The sequence below is a fragment of the Mustela lutreola genome, chromosome 4, assembly GCF_030435805.1.
Source record: "Mustela lutreola isolate mMusLut2 chromosome 4, mMusLut2.pri, whole genome shotgun sequence".
NCBI lineage: Eukaryota > Metazoa > Chordata > Mammalia > Carnivora > Mustelidae > Mustela > Mustela lutreola.
In genome coordinates, this window is record NC_081293.1 from 197,193,366 (window position 1) to 197,213,834 (window position 20,469).

Below are 20,469 nucleotides of genomic sequence, written 5' to 3' on the forward strand. Positions count from 1 at the left end.
TGGCTCTTAGGTCAGGCTTTTGTGCCGTTCACCTGCAGCTGCGAGGGCCACTGTTAGTGCCCTGCTCGCGTTAGTGACGAGTGCACCGATGTACCGATGACGAGGTGCCAAGGATGTTCTGTACTTGATCACAGTTAACAAGCCCCTCCCCCATGATAATCTCACACGTTTACTGTGGCCTTTGCATTCATCAGATTCAGATTCTGGAAGACTAGTTATTTCCTGAAGGTGTTTCATCCTCTCTCTCAGTAGGCTCATAAATTAGTATAACCTGAGGGGATTTCAAATTCCAGATCAACTCTCTGAAGAAATGCTGAAGACAATACAGGAGTGATCTGAAACAAACCGAAAGGCAGCACTTACCCGATGCCTGTTATCACTGCAGAGAGAGGCACGGATCACTCCTTTTAGGCTAACATTACCAAAAAGGCATGGAAACAATATATCCCAGCAGCCCACAAATATTCTTCCGCCAGACTAAAAACCACCTTAACTTTAAAAAAATCCTACAGATCATTTTTAGTAAGTTTCTTCTAAACATCTACCAGGTAAACAGAGCATTTACGTATTTCTTGCCAAGGATAATATGGCCAGTAAGTTTGTTCACCTGGTATTTTCACTTCGCAAGACACACCTGCAAGGCTGTTGACCGAACCGCTCACACTCGTGACTGCTGCAAAACAGGCACTGTACAGACAACATTTTAAGAGCTTTCAGATTAATTCTAAACTAGTTGTCATGATTATTTTCTTTGAAGATTTTACTTATTTATTTGACAGAGGTCACAAGTAGGCAGAGCAGCATACAGAGAGAGAGAGAGAGAGAGAGAGAGAGAGAGGAGGAAGCAGGCTCCCTGCTGAGCAGAGAGCCCGATGTGGGGCTCGATCCCAGGACCCTGAGATCATGACCCGAGAAGGCAGAGGCTTAACCCACTGAGCCACCCAGGTGCCCCATGATTATTCTTCTAAAAACCGACACTATTTTCATGTATTACCTCTCCCTCCCCTCCCCCAACCAGCACTCTATGGAACAGCTGACACGTTCCTTGTTCACTGGGACATAATGGGGAGGAGTAGGTTTCAATCTACCAACTAATCTGTCAAATCATTTGGCGCAAGGGTCCACTGGGAACAGTGTGATGTATCTGGGACACAATCCATTCCGAGGACTGCGTTCCTTTTCACCTCAAATTCTCCACATCACCTTACGGGACCCTGCCGTCCACATATATAAGATGGTTTAGCTTCAAAGCGTCACCGGAATTGCCACCGATAATTCCCTCCATGCCAGCTCGTGCACATACCATGAAACACCGGCCGGTTGCCCCTCCCAGAAGACTCCCCGTCGTTCGCAACCTCCCTCGCACCAATCCCAAGCAGGACGGCACATTCTCCCAGCACCCTTACTTTCTGACTCCTGTCCAGGACATCTCTGGAAGCAACACTGTCAAACCAGGGGCTGTAATCCACCAGGTCATGAAATTAATATACTGAGCCATGATCAGCACGGTTTTTATTTTTTTAAATAAAGATTTTATTTATTTGGGGGCGGGGAGAAGCGCGCATACAGAGGGAGAAGTAGACTCCCTGCTGAGCAGAGAGCCCGATGTGGGGCTCGATCCCAGGGCCCGGAGACCATGACCTGAGTTGAAGGCAGCCGCTTCACTGAGCCGCCCAGACAGCAACACTGTTCTTAAAGAAAGAACACCAGACCGGACTTCGAATAATCAAGTTATAAGGCGGCAGTCACAAAGGTCAGAAATACACGACTCTCAACGATCATATCCTGACTCTCCAATCTCCACCACCTTTCACTTCCTTGCCCCGAGATAAATCACTGTTCACTACTATCTGGTCTATCCTCCAATTTCCTTTCTCTGGGCTCCTTGAAAACATCCTCTGATCTCAATCTAATCATTTGCCTTTGGTGAGCCTGTTGAGCTCTGCCACAGACAAACCCTCCAGTCCTGTCGGTTAACAGCTATTCTCAATCTCTGGTCTTTCCAGGCCCCCCCACCCCTCACCCCCGCCGTCCCAAGGCTTTAGGAAGCCTCTCCAGAGAGGAGCAGTGAAAATGTGGTTCCACCAGCAGCATCCCAGGGTGACCTACTACAAATGCAAATCCTCGGGTCCCAACCAAACCCTCTGGGAGTATTAACAAGCTCTACTCCCGCACCTCCCCTTTCCACTGCACCCTAAAACTTAAGAAGCGCTGTCCTCAGGAAACAAAATTCAAATTTAACAGATCACCCTAGGTCACTTTTCTCTTCCAGGCTCCAGGATGTCCCCACAGCCTCTAGTTCCTGCCAGCAGCTCACGTCCTAAGTATTTAAAGAATTTTTAAGAAGAGCCAGGCACTGGGGCGCAGCTGTGCTTCCGAGGCCCTGCCTAACCTCAGAGATCACCTGCTGTGCCCGCCTCTTATTCCTGCAAATGCTCTTCTGGCTCCTCGTGTTTTGAAGCCCATTTCTCCCCAGCTCTCCTCTAAATCCTCCCCCTGAAATAGCCGAGAACACATTCATGGTTTCTATTGCTTTACTCCATTCCATGCGGTTGATGAATGGCGCCTCTGAAACATTTAAATATATCCAAGCCAAGGAGAGAGGCCTGGAACAGACCCTCCCGTGCACCTTGCAAGGGGGCAGGGCCCGGCCCACACCTCGACTTCATGCTTCTGAGCCCAGAGCTGTGAGATGATGAAGGCCTGTCACAGCCTGCCATCTGCGGAGCCCTTCGCTGCCACCCCAGGAGATGAAGACACTTGTTTTGCCTTTCTATTTTAAACAACTTCATGATGATGGAATTCAGATACTATATAATGTAACCACTTAAAGAGCACAATTAACTTTTTAGTATATCGACAGGGCTGTGCCGTCCTCACCACAACCAATTTTGAAACATTTTCATCACTCCAGAAAGGAACCCCATACCTGTCGGCCTTCCCCTCCATTCCCCTGGGCACTCCCCAGCCCCCCGCAACCACTGAGCACCTTTCTGAGTCTGCTATTCAAAATAACTCAAAAGGAACCCAATAAAAGAGGCAAGAAGACTCGAACAGACACCTCACAAAACTCTAAAAATTACCAACAGGTAAAGGAAAAGTTGCTCCCCTCCCTAGTCACTCACTGGACAATTCAAACAAAACCACCACCATAGCATTAGCATGGCTGAGGTTAAAGCGTTCGAGGATACGGAGCATCAGGGAGGCTGGAACTCTCGTCTGTTGCTGGTGGGAGTGTAAAATGGTACAGATCTATTGGGAAACAGTTTGGCAGTTTCCAACAAAATTATACACTTACATACATGTGGCTTGTGCGACACTAGTCCGAGGTATTTACCAAAGACAAATGACTGCGTGTCCACAAAGGGTAAGAAATGGTTTCCACGGGGCACCTGGGTGGCTCAGGTCATGATCCCGGGGTCTGGGATCGAGCCCTGTGTCGGGCTCCTTGCTCAGCGGGGTGTCTGCTTCTCCCTCTCCCTCTGCCCCTGCTTGTGTTCCCTCTCTTGCTGTGTGTCTCTCTGTCCAATAAAAAAAAAAAAAAAATTAAAAAAAAAAAAAAAGGTTCTCACAGCTTTGCTCTTAGTAGTTAAATACTGGAAACAAAGATTCACAGGCGACAGGAGAAACAGACCATGGTGTAGCCATACGAGGGACTACTACTCAGCGATTAAAAAGAAACCACTTAGGCATGTGACAACCGGATCAACCTAAAAACTATCACGTTTTTTGAAAGCAGCCAAACAGAGTATTCACTGTATAATTCCATCTATATGAAACTGTACAACAAGGAAAGTCAATCCACAGTGACAGGAAGCAGATTGATGCTTGCCTGGGTGTGGGGGTGGGCTACGAGGGAATGTTCTGGCGTGATAGAAATATTTGGTATTCTGGCGTCATGGTTGCACTGGTGAGTAAATCTATCAAAACTCATGTAACTTTACACTTGAAATGCATACTTTATTATATGTAGATTATACATCAATAAAAGTTGATTTAGGAAAGTATAAAAAAGAGGAAGACATTTACTATTTTTCACTAAGTGGAACAGTATGGTGATTAGCTATGTCACCGCAGGCAGTTTTCCTGAGTCTGTTTCCTTGCTTGTAAACTGGAGATAATACCAGTCCCTACCTTCCAGATTGCTGTGAGGTTTCAATGAAAAAATACGCGTGGAAAAGCTGGTACATCGTAAGTTCTTGCTGAATGTCCGTATTTGTAGTAATACTATTAACTGCTCTTAAGACTAAAATAATCAGCTTGGGAGACAAAGGCATTCAATAATTACAGCTAATAAATTAATCTGTAATCTAAGAAAATGAAAGATACTAACAAGTACTTCAGCTCAAACCTCAAAATAACGTGACAGGGGCACGTGGCTGGCTCGGTTGGTGGAGAGTATGTATGACTCTTGATCTCAGGATTCTGAGTTCGAACCCCAAGCTGGGTGTAGAGATTACTTAAAAAAAAAAAAAAAAAAAAAGGCAGGAAGTATAAAAATATCCCACTCGCCAGCAGTGAACTACCAACTGCTCCGTCATCCACTGCTATGTAACAAACCACCCCAAAACTCAGTGGCTAATACGGACAGCCACGTCCTCTGTTCTCGAATTCTACAACCGAGGCGGGGCTCAGCTGGGCCCTCTGCTGGTCTGGCAGTTACTCCCTCCCTGGTGGCACTGGGGGGTAGCGAGCCTCAGCTGGGCTGGCTGGGCCTTCCATCGCCCACACGTCCTCCTCGCCTAGCACGCCCACGTGTTCCTTGTAGCTCCATAGAACACAAAAGCAGAAGCTGCTGATCTCTGAAGGAGTAAGGCCTGGCACCGGCCCACTGTCATCTCTGTGGCATTCTGTGGATTCAAGAGTGTCATAGGGACATGGTGTGAATTCCAGGAAGGTCTTTCTCTGGGAACCACCAAGAGGAAGGACATTGACAGAGCAACCCAGTCTGCAAACAGCAGAAGGTGCAGTTATAAAGGGAAAGCAACCTGAACAGATCGTCATAGAAAAGGCTAGAATAACAATGAACTGTATGAAGGTTCACCAATGTGTTCTCTACACGAAACGCAATGCCAATTAGATGCTTACTCAAGAACCGCACCCACTTCAGGGAAAGATGAGTGGTTCTGTTAACGGCAGGCTGTTGCTTTATTGAGGGGGTGAGGTGACAGGCATATACATCAGGGTCACCAAGGAAGCCTCCTGTAAAAAATACATTGACCTCACCATTCTAATTTAATAAGGCGGCACATGAAGAATCCTTGTATGTTCCGTGTTAGCCATGATCTTGATACGTGAACCCATCCCTACAACATCTCCATCAGAGTCAGATGAAGGCATGTGATGCAGAGAATCCAAAATTCAATTGCTCACCAGGACCTACGAGCCAGATACCGTTTTAAGAGTTTGTACATTTTCCTATGAATTATCTCATTTGTTCCTATGAGTTAACCAGAGCTGACATCATCTCATTCTTTCTCACACCCCCTTCCTGACTTTTAAAAATAGATGCTAGGTGAGAAAAAAATGAAGGTGTAATTATTATTACAACAAACATAAGACAGAATGACCGAGCAAAGCTGGTTCATAGTTATTCCTCATTCAAATACTTCCCGGGTGCCCACTACTGCCAAGCATGATCTACCAAACGTACGCCACGGAGAATACAAGAGGTAAGTTTATAATAAAACATAAAGATTTGAGTTACATAAATGGAAGAATTTTATTAACTGTCAGAGTTATTAAACTAAAAGAAAAACAAAATTCTGCCAAGAAAGGCTATGAAACTATCTCCCTGAAGAGTTTTAAAACAGGAGATCCACTTCCCTGGGATGATTCAAAGACACAGCCGAGCCGGAAGGCAGGGACAGACATGATAAACTGCAGGAAATTCAGTGTTCAGCAACAATGAAGAAAGAATTTTGCTACACATGTGGCCAAAAGTGGAGAGAAGCCCCAGGTCCAGGGAGGAAAAGGGTTAGGGAAAAAGCTAATGAGATAAATTCTCAAATTACAACACAATCTTTAATTTATTAAAAAGCACATAGTTTAAGACTCATCAAAATGAGTAATAAGAAATCAGGAAAATGAAAAGAGATAGTTATCAGCACAAATGGTTACTTATAAAAATTATTTCTTCAAAAGTTCTTTAAGACTCTACAATGACCCACTTATGACCACCAATTCCCTTCTCCCTACTTCCGTGCTGTCCCACGGTGGGGAGCCAGTGGGCAGTGGACACTTGAAACGTGGCTGGTCCTGAGATGCATCATACATAATGCAGAACATGTAAGATATCAAAGCTTTGCATTAAAAAAAGTGACAATATAAAAAATATTCAACATATTTTGGACTTACTGGGCTAAATTAAACATATACTTAAATTATTTCAACTATTCCTTCTTATTGCTTTATGTGGTTATTGGAAAATTTTAAATTCCCTAGATGCCTTGCATTGTATTTCTGATGGACAGTGCCACTCTACGCCATTTAAGGGTACAGGGAACATCCTACTTGTATAGACTTCGCTGCCTACCAAAAAGACTTCCACAGTTTAAGAAATGGAAGCTATGTCCATTTTGTGTGTAGTCCAATATTTTAGGATAATAGTCATCCAGAAACATGGCTGGATTAAGAAAACAATATCTTTTATAAAAACACACTTCACATATTTTGGTAGCAATTATGTACAATGAAAAAGTCTAGGGACGCCTGGGTGGCTCAGTGGGTTAAGCCTCTGCCTTCGGCTCAGGTCATGATCCCAGGGTCCTGGGATCGAGCCCTGCATCGGGCTCTCTGCTCAGCAGAGAACCTGCTTCCCTTCCTCTTTCTGCCTGCCTCTCTGCCTACTTGTGATCTCTGTCTGTCAAATAAATAAATAAAATATTTTTAAAAAAAAGAAAGAAAAAAAAAGTCTAGAGGTACCTGGGTGGCTTAGTCAGTTAAGAGTCTCTCTCTCTCTTTTTTAAAAGATTTTATTTATTTATTTGACAGACAGAGATCACAAGTAGGCAGAGGCAAGCAGAGAGAGGAGGAAGCAGGCTCTCCGCCGAGCAGAGAGCCCGATACGGGGCTCAATCCCAGAACCCTGAGATCACGACCTGAGCCGAAGGCAGAGGCGTAACTGACTGAGCCACCCAGGTACCCCAAGAGTCTGACTCTTGATCTAGGCTCAGGTCTTGACCTCAGGATCATGAGTTCAAGCCCTGCCTTGGGCTCCACAATGGGTGTGAAGCCTACTTAAGAAAAAACCCAGAAAAATAGGAAAGAAGTAGTCTAGAGATGAAGCCCGATTCCCTGTCTCCCCAAAGCAAGGAACGTCCTTGGAGACAGACACGAGTCCTTAGCACCCCTGCCTGGCGGAGCGAGCAGGGTCAGTGCGCAGGGTCCCACGGGTCTTGCGACCTCCTGTTTCCAAGGCAGCAGGGAGACAACGCCGCAGCAGGAAGGTGTGTCTGGGCACAGCCACAGGTGACACGACCACCCAGGGGCAGCACACCCTCCGGCAGCCAAAATGCAGGCACAGCCACCTACTCTAGGACCATGGGAACTGTGTGGGTCGCTGCTAGGCCCTCTACAGCCAGAAAGCAAGGTGAGTGGGTAGATCTAGCAGGTACACAAACGAATGTGGTCCCCCCCAAATCCCAGTGTACCCCTTCTCCCTTTAGCCCAGGGCACAGTTGTTCACTCAGGGCCTCATGCAAACCACCTGTAAGTTTTCCTTAACATCTCGTCTTGGCGACTCCCCCCTTGTCACTTCTCAGCTCTGCCTCAGCGTCCTGCCCATACTGCACCTGTGTCTGACACCTTGGCCCATGAACGCGGCTGGTCCTGGCACTTCCGTTCCCTGACTGCTCCACCCCCCTCCCAGAGCTGCCAGAGGGTCGGGTCTTCTTGAGGATACACACCAGGAAGATCAGCAAACTACAACCCAGGATCTACAAGTGGTTTTTACATTTTCAACTGGCTGAAAAAAAAATCAGTAATATTTCATGATGTACAAATTGGATGAAACTCAAATGTCAGTGTCTGTAAATACGGTTGCACGGCACACGGCCACACTCACTGATGTACTGTCTACAGCGCTTGCTTGCTCCGAGGGGAGGCGGCAGCAGATGGACTCCAGAACAACATGGGTGCGAACTGTGCAGGTCCACGGATATGCAGGTTTTCCGATAAATGACACTGCAGCACTATACATGTATTTCCTCTTCCTTGTGCTCTTCCCAGTGACGTTTTCTTTTCTCTAGATCACTTTACTGCCAACAGTACAGTATATAATACATAATTTACAATTTCTGTACAGAAGTTTGTCCATCCTGGTGTAGACGATCATCTTATCTGTTGCTTAAAACCCATCAGTGACTTTCCTCCATTTCTAGGGCAAAGTCTAAAACTTGCACAATAAGGCCCTCTAGGCTGTTCTTGGTAGGCAGCGGGCACACGGATAACCCCACCCTGCCCAGTCACATCCTATTCCTCGAGCCTCGGTCACCATTCCTAGGTCCAGCCACACTGAGCCGAAATCCACTCATCCTTGGCATATGCTGCTCCTTTGGGCGGTAAGGCTCTGTCCTTCCTACCCCACTGATCCCGCACCTCTGCCTGGCTAACTCCAGCTCTCATGACAGTTCTTTAGGGACCTTTCTCCACCCCTGTGCAGGATTTCTCCCCTGGAGGATTTCTCTCGAAGCATTTAGCCCAATCATCTGGGTAGCAGCCCAAAGAGAGTGCTGGCTCTGGACTAGGGCTGAAATTCAGATCGTGGCTCAGCTACTTCACTGTTGACCTTGGGCAAATCCATTTAAACTTTTTGTCGTTCATCTCCTCATCTGCAAAACAGGCATCATCTTCACCATCCTAATAGTACGCACCTCACGGTGTTTAAGGGCGCCCCATACCACTAATGCTTTAAAAACTATTAGTAGTAGTAGCAGTACTGTCTCCCGGGCCTCCCTCCCCAGACGAAGCTCCCTGAGGGCAGGAAGCAGGACTGTCTCTGCCTCTGTGGCTAAGTACACTGTGTCTGGCACATGGTAGGGACTGATTTGAACATCTAATGATCACCTAAGTAACATTACACTGAATCCACAGTGTCCCCTCAAACCCGTCATTCTAGCAACTCAATCTTTCGGGGGAATGAAGCCCTTTGGGTAGCTGACAGATGCTAACTCCTTCCCCAGAAAATATGCCTGTGATTTCAGGGAAAGCTCACGACCTCCAAGAAGCACTCCTCTAAGCTGGCACTGCTCCCCAACACGTGACACCCAGGACTGAAGAGACCGCTCTACTGGCCGGTCCGAAGGAGTGCTGGGTAACTAACATGCTGGGTAACTAACATGCTGGGAAAATGGACCCGGGTCCTCAACCTGCAGGCACTCAGGGGACCTTTTCTGAAACACAAACATAAGACTTTAGACTTCTTTCTTTTAAAGATTTATTTGAGAGAGTATGTGTACATGAGCTGGGATGGGGGCTGAGATGAGGGAGAGAGAGAGAGAGAGAGAGAATCCTGAAGCAGACTCCATAATGAGTGCAGAGCCGGATGTGGGGCTCAAACCCAGGACCCCGGCATCATGACCTGAGCTGCAACCAAGAGTTGGCTGCTCAACCGACCACAGAGCTCAGGCGCCTCATGACTTGACATTTCAGGTTGTCCTTTCCTCCATAGCCGTCTCAGTAACATTCCAGTCCAAACTTCGTTCGCAGAGCACTCAGGTCTCCAGAGTCCGGCGTCCGCCCGGCCCACCCCTGCCGGGATACTCAAGGCCACATAAGCCTGGCGAGAGAGTCACCCTACAACGTATAACTCCTGTCTAGCATGGGGACCAGAGATTCCAGTGTTTTCCCACTTACCCTCCAGTCACAAAGAGTCACATTTGACCTTGGTGAGTCCAGTGTGCCAAGGTCATCTTAAGCCTTCCTCCTCTTGAGGTTAGCCACCGTGGTTGAATTTTGCCACTTAGTTTTTTACTCAGGCACCTATACAAGTCATGAACAAGAATAAAAAGAACCAGGGCACCTGGGTGGCTCAGGTGGTTAAGCAGCTGCCGTCTGCTCAGGTCATGATCCCAGAATCCTGGGATGACGTCCCACATCCAGCCGCCCCGCTCAGCAGGGAGTCTGCTTCTCCCTCCTTCTGTTCTTAAACTCTTGCTCAAACTGCCCCCCCATATACCAATAAATTTTTTTTTTTTAAAAGATTTTATTTATTAGAGAGAGAGAAAGCGCAACAGGGGAGAGGTCAGAGGGAGAAGCACACTTCCTGCTGAGCAGGGAGCCCCATATGGGACTCGATCCTGGGACTCCAGGATCATGATCTGAGCCAAAGCAGTTGCTTGACCAACTGAGCCACCCAGACTCCCTAGATCAGTAAAATCTTAAAAAAAAAGAAGAAGAAGAAGAAGAAGAAGAAGAAGAAGAAGAAGAACCTATATTTAAAAATATTCTCTTTAAAATAAATTCTGAATGTGATTTAGATTTGAAAACCAGCAAAATGTCAGCTGGATGCATTTATATCAAATAGAAGTCCTAGAAAAGCATTTTCATTTCATCAAACTATATTAACTGTAAGAGCTGGTATTTCATCTCCACGTGCACAAATTATTTACCCTGACACAACAATCAACTTTTGATCTTGCCAGAAGTAGGATCACATATCTTGTTAAAACACCAATTTCCGTTTCAAAAGTCCCTGAGGAGTCTTTCTGCAAACGAATAAGCACAACAAAAAGAGAAATGAGGGAGAGGGGACAGGGAGGTAAGAGGGACACCTACCAAAAAAGGACATGCTTTTATTAGGGTCTTCAAACTGCCCTGCCTTCCCTTGCCCTCAAAGTGCCAGATTTCTGCTTCTAGTGCTTCTGTTCTAAATTAATCTCAATTTAGTCTTCAAATTCCAATGTCCTATATGGAACTCTTTTTTAATCAGAGGCCCAATATACACTTAAGAATATTGAAATACTGGGGGTGCCTGGGTGGCTCAGTGGGTTAAGCCTCTGCCTTCATTCAGCTCAGGACACGATCTCAGGATCCTGGGATTGAGCCTTGCATCTAGCTCCCTGCTCAGCAAGGAGCCTGCTTCCCCCTCTCTGCCTGCCTCTCTGCCTACTTGTGATTGCTCTCTGTCAATAAATAAATAAAATCTTAAAAAAAAAAAAAAGAATATTGAAATACTAAAACAGTATTCCAGGACCTCTGTGTTTGATATTAAATTATATTTCTAAATCCAGCAAGTAATTAATGATGAAGGCCCTCACGAGTTTGCACTATATCACTCCAGGCTTATTACTTTGGTACTTCATGATAAATAGTTCTAGAACTAAGAATAAAGGTTCTCCCAAGGGTGATCACTCAAGACCTGAAAATGGTTTAACCTGCACAATCATGTCCAAGTTCAGTTCTGACTTACTCCAATAACCAAGTACAATTTACCCATGGGCAATACTGAAGTTGTCAATGCCTTATTTTAGACCCTCAAGTAAGAAAAGTGTTGGGTATTACCAACTTCATAATCACAGGTAGAATCGGCCGTTTCTGATTTTGTGATAATCTTGTTGGTACTCAGATCCCCACCCCACACCCTAATTCTCGTGCTTGTATGGGAAAACTGCATTACTCACAGATAGGTCCTGATATGCTGCCATCCATGGCAAGTTTTTATTAATCTCTGGGAGCCTCATCATTACCAGATCAAAAAACAACACTCACCCCAAACTGCACCACAATCGGAGGCCACGTCCACTGGCTTCAGGTACCCCAAGTCTCCCCATACTCTAGTAACCCACTGCTTATGCTCCGAAGGAACCGCCTCTTGAACTTCCTGCAAGGCCCTGCCTCACCCACGGCCCCTGACCACCTCCAACTTCATTTCCTGGTTCCCCAACATTCTCCGCTAGCTCCCCTGCCTCCTTCAGTTCCCAAGCATGCACGTTCTTTTCTGCCTCACCATCTCTCTCTCCTACCAGGTGACAGGGCTTCTTCTAGAAGGGTCGTCTAAGCCTGTGGTGACCACACTCCTTGGGCAGCATCTGCGATGCAGCCACTCTTGACTCAATTCTGCACAGGCACAGCGAGCGGTCTGGCCAGGTTCTGCGTCCCGTGGTTCAGTGAGTCTCCAAGTGGAGCCAGAGACACTCTGGGGGTCCCTTGAGCCCTTTCCAGGGGGCTCATGAGGTCAAAACTATTTCCACTGCCTTACCAAGATATTATTAGCCTTTGCCACCACGTCCACGTGGTACAAGGGCCCTCCGCACGAATCCAGACTGTGGCTGTGCACGGTTGTGGGAAAGCACTGTTCTCTCCACGACCATGCACCTGCCGTGAAAACACCAAACTGTCTTCATTTAACAGTGTCCTTGAGGAGGCAGTAAAAACAATTAATTTTGTCTTGACCCTTAAGCACGCTTTTTCAATACCGTGTGACCAAACAGGATGCACATATAGGGCGCTGCCGCATACCGGAGCGCGACAGTCGTCTCGAAGCAAAGCACGTGTGCCATGTTTGTGAAGTGATCTGAAAACAGCCACTTTTATCACAGACCATCACTTTTATTTGCAAAAATGGCCAATAAACGATCATTATTTCAAATAGTTTGCATTCGGCAGGCGTCTTCTTGAAATGAAAGAAAGGAGACTGTCACTTCAAGTACAAGTGGCAGCACTTTGCCGATGATCCCATTCAAACCCTCAGGAGGAAATTCGAACTTTGGAGAATCTGCATCACTCATGGTGAGCTTAAAGCTTCCCAATATTTACATTTTTTCCCTAAGGAGATTGATGGTGGTATTAAAAAATGTGATTAAGGGGCACCTGGGTGGCTCAGTGGGTCAAAGCCTCTGCCTTCAGCTCAGGTCATGATCTCAGGGTCCTGGGATCGAGCCCCACATCGGGCTCTCCGCTCTGCGAGGAGCCTGCTTCCTCCTCTCTCTCTGCCTGCCTTTCTGCCTACTTGTGATCTCCGTCTGTCAAATGAATAAAATCTTTTTAAAAAAATGTGATTAAAAAGTTTGTATGTTGGGGCGCCTGGGTGGCTCAGTTAGTGAAGCACCCGACTCCTGGTTTCGGCTCAGGTCACGATCTTGGGGTGGTGGGATTGAGTCCCCAGTAGGGTCAGGCTCTGCTCATGGGTGTCTGCTTGAGAGTCTCTCTCTCCCACTGCCCCTCCCTTGGTTCACTCGCACACGCTCTTTCTTTCAAATAAGTAAAATCTTAAAAAAAAAAAAAGTTTGTATGTTGAAATGTATCAAAATGTGGAAGGATCTGTGTAATAGTAAACCATTCTTTTCGAAATAACCAAGATATGACCTTACAAAATCAAAGTCATGGGTAGATGATCCATGCAAAGTGCAAAATAAGTGATGGAATTCAATGTAACAATAGAGAATTCTTCCACATGATTTCAGGGGCTACTGCAACTGACCACCTATGGTGGGGACACTACTACCAACACCTACGGAGTTCTGGTGAGCAGCAAAGAATATAAACAATTATCTGAAAAAGGTGTTAAAATACTGCTGGGGCGCCTGCATAGCTCAGTTAGGTAAGCACCTGACTTCCCTTGGGTGGTGATCTTGGGGTCACGGGATTGAGCCCCACATCAGGGTCCGCACTCAGTGGGGAGTCTGCTTCTCCCTCTCCCTTTGACCTTCCCCTTGCTCGCGAGCTCTAATAAATAAAATCTTAAAAAAAAGAAAAAAGAAAAAAGGATTTTATTTATTTATTTGACACAGAGATAGAGAGATCACAAGTAGGCAGAGAGGCAGGGAGAGAAAGAGGGGGAAGCAGGCTCCGTGCTGAGGGGCTCCATCCCAGGACCCTGGGATCATGACCTGAGCTGAAGGCTTAACCCACTGAGCCACCCAGGCGCCCCTCTAATAAATAACATCTTAAAAAAAAGAAAAAATACTCCTCTCTTTCCCTATTAGATATCTATGCGAGGTTGGTGTTCTCTCACATACTGCATTACAATAACATGTTGCAGTGGAATGAATTTAGAAGCAGATATGAGGATTCAGCTGGTTTCAAAATCAAACATTTAAAGATAATTACAAAACTATAAAACATCCTGTCAAAATCCTAGTGGGTTTGTCCGTGTGTGTGTGTGTGTGTGTTTGGCAGAAGTTGACAATCTAGACCTAAGTACTCATACGGAAATGCAAGGGATTCATAACAGCCAAAACAATCTTGAAAAAGACTAAAGTATAGAGACTGGCATGTCCCTATCTTGAAGTCTCCTACCAAACCACAGGAATCAAGACAGTGTGATACTTGCATAAGGACAGACATACAGGTCAAAGGAACAGAATCCAAAAATAAACTCTAACATTTATGGTCCCTTAGTTTTTGACACAGATGTCAAGATAATTCAATAAGTCTTTAATAAAAGGTGCCGGGGGTGCCTGGGTGGCTCAGTGGGTTAAGGACTCTGCCTTCGGCTCAGGTCATGATCTCAGGGTCCTGGGATCGAGTCCCGCATCGGGCTCTCTGCTTAGCGGGGAGCCTGCTTCCTCCTCTCTCTCTGCCTGCCTCTTTGCCTACTTGTGATCTCTGTCTGTTCAAATAAATAAATAAAATCTTTAAAAAAAAATAAATAAAAGGTGCCGGGACAACATGACATCCCCACGTAAAAGAATAAAGTCATACCCCCATCTCCTACCTTATACAAAAATTAACTCTGAGGGGATCATAGATCAAATATGTCCAAGTTAAAATGATAAAAACACTTAGAAAAAAACATAGTAGTAAATCTCCATGGCCTTGGTGAGGCAATGGTTTTTTAGACATGACACCAAAAGCACAAGTCACCAAAGAAAAAATAACCAGACTTTGTCAAAATTGAAAACTTTGGCTTCAAAGCACATCAACAGGGAAGTGAAAAGACAGCCCCACAGAATGGGAGAAATCATATGCAAATCTCATGTGCTACCACTTCACACCCAGAAGCACGACTAAAATAAAAAAAAAAAGACAACTACAAGTGTTGATGAGGATGTAAAGAAACTGAAACCAACGTTCAATTGGCGGGAATGTAAAACGGTGTGGCTGCTGTGAACAGTTTTAGCAGCTCCTCAAAACGTTACACACAAGGGCACCCGGTGGCTCACTTAGTTAAGTGTCTGACTTCACCTTGGGTCATGATCTTGGGGTCCTGGGACAGAGTTCCACGCTGGGCTCCCTACTTAGTGGGCAGTCTGCTTCTCCTTCTCCCCCTTCCACTGACCCCCCCCCAACTTGTGCGCATGCTCTCTCTCTCTCTCAAATGAATAAAATATTAAAAAAAAATATGACCCAGCAATTCTACTCCGAGGAATATACCCAAGAGAAATGGAAACATATGTCTACACAAAAATTTATACAGGAATGATCATACACCATTATTCATAATAGCCAAGATGTAGAAACAACCACATGTCCATCACCTGACAAATGCGACATATTCAAATAACAGAGAATTGCTTGGCAACAAAAGAGAATTACTGGTATATGCAGAATATGGATGAACCTTGAAAATACTCATGTTAAATTAAAAAGGCTCGTCACAAAAGACCATTTACGTCATTTATATGAAATATTCAAAATAGGAAAATTCATAGAAAGAGAACGCAGGCTAATGGATGCCAGGGTTAGGGGTGAGCGGGGCAGTCAACAGGTACAGAGTTTCTTTTCGGGGTGATGAAGGTTATTACAGATAGATATAACCCACACAGATGAAGGTTATTACGGATAGATATAACCCATATCGACACCAAAATAACATTCCACACTGAAATATCATAATCACAAATGCAAGCTCTGACTGTCCTCTCGTACAGAACAAATGAACGCCCCCCAAAGAGAGTTCATTTCAAGCTTCAGTACGAGGTGGCCACTATGGGACTACCCTGCCCACAGGTGCACAGCCAAAGTATTAAAGAGGGCTTGAACACACAACTTCATGTGCTAGAGGATTTCATATATGGCAAAGAATGTTCTACTTTCAGCATTCTCAATGAAATGTGTCAGGAAAGGATAGGGTAATTTAAAAAGACAGTAAATCAGAATAAAACCGGATTGTATTTTATCGGGAACAAATTTAATGATATTTCTCCCTATGAAGTATCCAACTGAAAGGTGCACCTTCTTTACTACCTAAAACATTTTGACAAGGTCATAATTTGAGTTACTTCTGAATGGTCTTTTACCAAACCACAGCACTGTTTCATTTTCTCTTTTATGATCTTTCACCTTCCTGTGATCCTGTCCCTTTTGTTAACCTCAGAGACTTTTACGGGACAAAAAATTTCTGATTAGAGTCTGATGGGAAAGTAGATTATCAAAGCTCTCTGCAGAAGATTCCAGCGAAGGGGGTACTAGATTTTACTTAAGGATTGTTACCGGATACTACATTTCAAACTTAAGTTTAGTTACCTCCTATCATAGGACTACTTGTTTGTACTAGAAACAATGGACGTAAGGGAGTGCGGAACATTTGCCACCACCAAAACAATACAAAGCACTCCCAGAAAGCCAGTCTGCGTTGTAGGTGACGTGTCCTTAGAAGCTTAACATTGTAAATAACAGGAAATGTACTTCAGGAAAAAGGATTGTATTAAATTGCCTGAGAATCATACATTCCTCAGTGGTAATTTTATCAATTTTTTTTTAAAAATGCAAAATTTGAAAGCGAAGTAAAACAATCATAGCATTAAATAGTTTTAGCTGAAAGCAAACTTTTAACAATAAAGTTTGTGAGATGACAAAGTCACAATGACAAGTACCCTACTAGTCAAACTGGCATTAAGATACTTAATCAAGAGAACATTCTAAGAAAAGTGTGGTTTCTAGCTGAACCTTTTTCTTTTCTTTTTTTTTTTTTTTTAAGATTTTATTTATATATTTGACAGACACAGATCACAAGTAGGCAGAGAGGCAGAGAGAGAGGGGGAAGCAGGCGCCCTGCTGAGCAGAGAGCCCGATGCGGGGCTTGATCCCAGAACCCTAGGATCATGACCAGAGCCAAAGGCAGAGGCTTTAACCCACTGAGCCACCCAGGCGCCCCTAGCTGAACCTTCTTCAAAAAGATTCTACTTTTAAGTAATCTCTCCACCCAACAAGGGCCTGGAACTCACAACTCTTGAGATCAAGAGTTGCACACTCTAGAGTCAGCCAGGCTCCCCTTTTCTACCACTCTTTACCAACAGTTAGTATGACCCAACAGCTCCACATCACAAAATAACACCACCTAGAAACACGTATACTTAAACTTCCCTAGTACAGCATCACATGGAAGCAAACATGTCTGTAAACTCTTTTAAGTCTGAATACAGAATAATTCTCTCAAGAGTGGCTAATACATAGCATCAGGGAAATACTTCCTTTTTTGATGCCGGCGAAACAAAAGACCCACAAACCACAAAGTGTCTTGGTTCCTAACAAAGGTAAACAACTTTAAAATTAAAGGCAAAGGCTGGGAATCTCCAAAATACCTTTTACTTTAATCATCACTACCTGAAGTAGGATATGGTAATATGACATATGGAAGGCACAGAGACAGGGACCAGAACTTAGACTGTATCTCACTGCAGGCCAGTTAAGCACAGTATTTCAAAAGCACTTTAAAAGACATGTTTGTGATCAGAAGGCTTTGGGTTGACCTGTCACACCCAGGTCTTCAGGGAGATGAGAATTAGATGGGGAGACCAAACAGAATGGATTTCAACTGGACATGAGGAACTGCTTTAGCAAAACCACAATAAACACTACACTTGCTTATTACTGAAGACCAGAATCACCATCTGGAGAATTTCAAGGAGTAAGTCAGTATCTTTAGGACATTCTCTCAGGTTGAAAATAGGCAGCACAGGTTGAGGTCACCTGTAAAATTTTCAGACTGCTGTCCTCAACGAATGGGCACTGTGGATCTATGTATCTGATCAGAACTTATTCAAGAGGCAGGGTATGTCCCCATCCCACTCTTCAAAAAGCCGGGGAAATACCGAGAACGGAGAAGCAAGGGCTGGGTGACTCAGGCTGCCAATAAAGGTTCCATTCCACATGGGCATTTGGGGAGTGGACTGCTAGTGATTTTTAAAAGCCTCGGTGTGATGCATGGTTCCTTCGGAGCTGCGGCTGCTAAGGCCCTCTCCCATTCTTCCCCCACATACAGACCCATCCTTTGGCACTGCATCATCCCAGAGTTGTCCCTCTGACTCCTGGCACCCCCCATCTGCACGAGCATCTCTCAGCCTCTGACTGCCCCCCATTCTAATGATCCCTCCACCCCTCGCCCCCCGCCCTTGGACGAGGGAGACAACAAGAGGATGAGTAAGCACGCTGTAGCTGATCTTGGTCAAAGAGCACAGACCCTGGCGCTGGCCGTGGAAAATGGGGGTGCGGAAGCAGACCAGCAAGCGGCGTCGGGGAGCTCATCCGATGGGTGGCAGGCAGTCACCAGCTTGCCTATGGCGGTTATTGTCGCCTCCTCCTGCCCTCGCCGTCGACGCCAAACCTTGGCTTTCACCCCCACCCCCCGCCCAGGACCAAGTGCACATTTTCCTCGGACAGTTACTTCTTCAACACAACGCGAAGGCGTCAGCGCGATTCCCGCCGGCTGCCGCTTGTCACAGACAATAAAGCCTCGCCCCGAAGCACGGGTAAGTTCCACGGTTCCGTTTGCTCACTCGTCCTCCCGCAGCCCGTCCGCCCGCGACCCCGCCGCCCTCCCCCCGCCCCGCTCGGCGAAAAGGCCACCGCCACCAAGTTTCGGGTCGGTGTCCGCCCTCGGGGGTGGGTGGGAAAGCCCAGCAAACTTCTGAGTGACTTCAACAGCCCGGTTCCAAGTACCTGACCTTAATTTTTCCCGAAGGAAAATAGGACACCGAGAGATCGGAAACCTCGTCTTCTCCGCCGTCCCACTTGGGGCTTCCGAAGACGGCTCTTTCGGGTCCTCCGGCAGGAAACTTGCCCTCGGGACCCAAACGTCCTTTAGGTCCCTGGTTTTCCTTAAAACGCCGAACTTCGCCACGGACCGAAAAAGCCCAGGGTGCTGTTTCCTTTGTTAAAATCGCCCGGACTTGATTTAATCTGGGGCGGAAGGGCCGCCGCGAAAAGGCGGAGAGGAGACAGGTGCGGTGGATCCCCGCGGCGGTGCGGCGCGAGCGCACCCGTCCGCCGGCTCGGCGGCCCCCGCCACCCCGCCCCGCGCCGTCCGCCCGCGGCCTCCCCAGGCACGTCCTCCCGAGCCCCGGCCGCCCTCCGCCGCCGCCGCCCCGCGGGGCCCGGCCTCGCCGCCTCGGCTCAAAATGGAGGTGGCGGCCGCGGGCGGCTGGTTACGAAACGCGCGGCCGCCACATGGCCGCGCCGACCCCAAACTTGGCCGGGCCGCCGCGTCCCGGCGCCCAGGCGAGGCCGGGCCCGGGCCCGGGCGCGGAGGCCGCGCGGCGCCCGCCACTCACCCACAGACCGGTAGCCCAGGATCGCGATCTTCCGGGACTTGGACTGCGGCATCTTGGCGGCCTCCTCAGCCCCGGGCCAACCACATCAACCGCGGCGGCGGCGGCGGCTCCTGTGCTGCGATCGGCGGCGGCCGCGCCGGGGCAGAGCGGCATCCAGGGGCGGGGCGGGCGGGCGCGGGCGGGCGCGGCTGCCTGGGCTCCTCGCTCGCGCGCCCAACCGCCCGGAACCGCCGCGCGGCCCCGCCCCCAAACACGCCCACGTGACCCCCGCCGCCGGCCCCGCCGCGGCTCGCGTCAGCACCGCCCTCCCCGCCGCGGCGGCCACCCCCGCCCTGGAAACGCACGGGGGTGCGTCGGGCGACGTTTTACTTTAAGGGGAAATAGAGGGGACGCCAAGATGCCCCCGGAAAAGTCACGACTGAAACTCGCTGCGTCATGACCCTCCCACCCTCTTCCGCCGCTGTTTAGTTACGCCTGTTCTTCCCGGGCGCTGATTGGGTAGCCCCCGCCCGCCCGCGCGATGACGCAGCGGAAACTCCATCTCCGATTGGGGGCGGCTAGGAGGCGGAGCCGAGGGCGGGGCTGCTCGCCCGGAGCTAAAAATAAATTCCGGCTGAGACCCGGCGGTTGAGCGCGAGTGAAATTTGAAGGATTCTAACCTCCAAAGCGTTGGGGGCGGGCGGGAGGGGCGGAGAGAAGCCGACACCGCAGTGATTGGTTAGAACAGGGCGAGGGGCGGGGAAAACTGTGGGGAGTGCGGTGATTGGCGGAACGTTGAGCGCTTGGTGGACTGGCGCCCACTGAGCCCTTAAAAGGCGCGAGGCACGTCGCAATTGCAGGCTAGATTATGGGGTGGTTGCTTCCTCATTGGTGGTTTTTTTTTTTTTTTAAATTTTTAACCCCTTCACTCTTTTAGGGTTAGTAAGTCTAGGACTGAGGTTGTAGGTGGCTGCTGGGCGTCGTCCTTGGATGAAAGGCCCTGGGAAGCATGGAATATGCGTGAATTCCAAATGTTGCACTTTTCTCTACAAATGTG

At 47.4% G+C, this 20,469-nt stretch overlaps 1 protein-coding gene across 1 annotated transcript in view; it reads right to left on the reverse strand.

Annotated features, from left to right (window-relative positions):
* The window catches only part of RHEB (Ras homolog, mTORC1 binding), a 41,858-nt gene extending 22,233 nt beyond the window's left edge, over positions 1-19,625 (reverse strand). The window contains exon 1 of the mRNA XM_059172298.1: positions 19,434-19,625. Coding sequence (XP_059028281.1) covers positions 19,434-19,485 — 52 coding nt within the window. The 5' untranslated portion in view covers positions 19,486-19,625. The remainder of the gene's footprint in view (positions 1-19,433) is intronic.
* Positions 19,626-20,469: the final 844 nt, after the last annotated feature.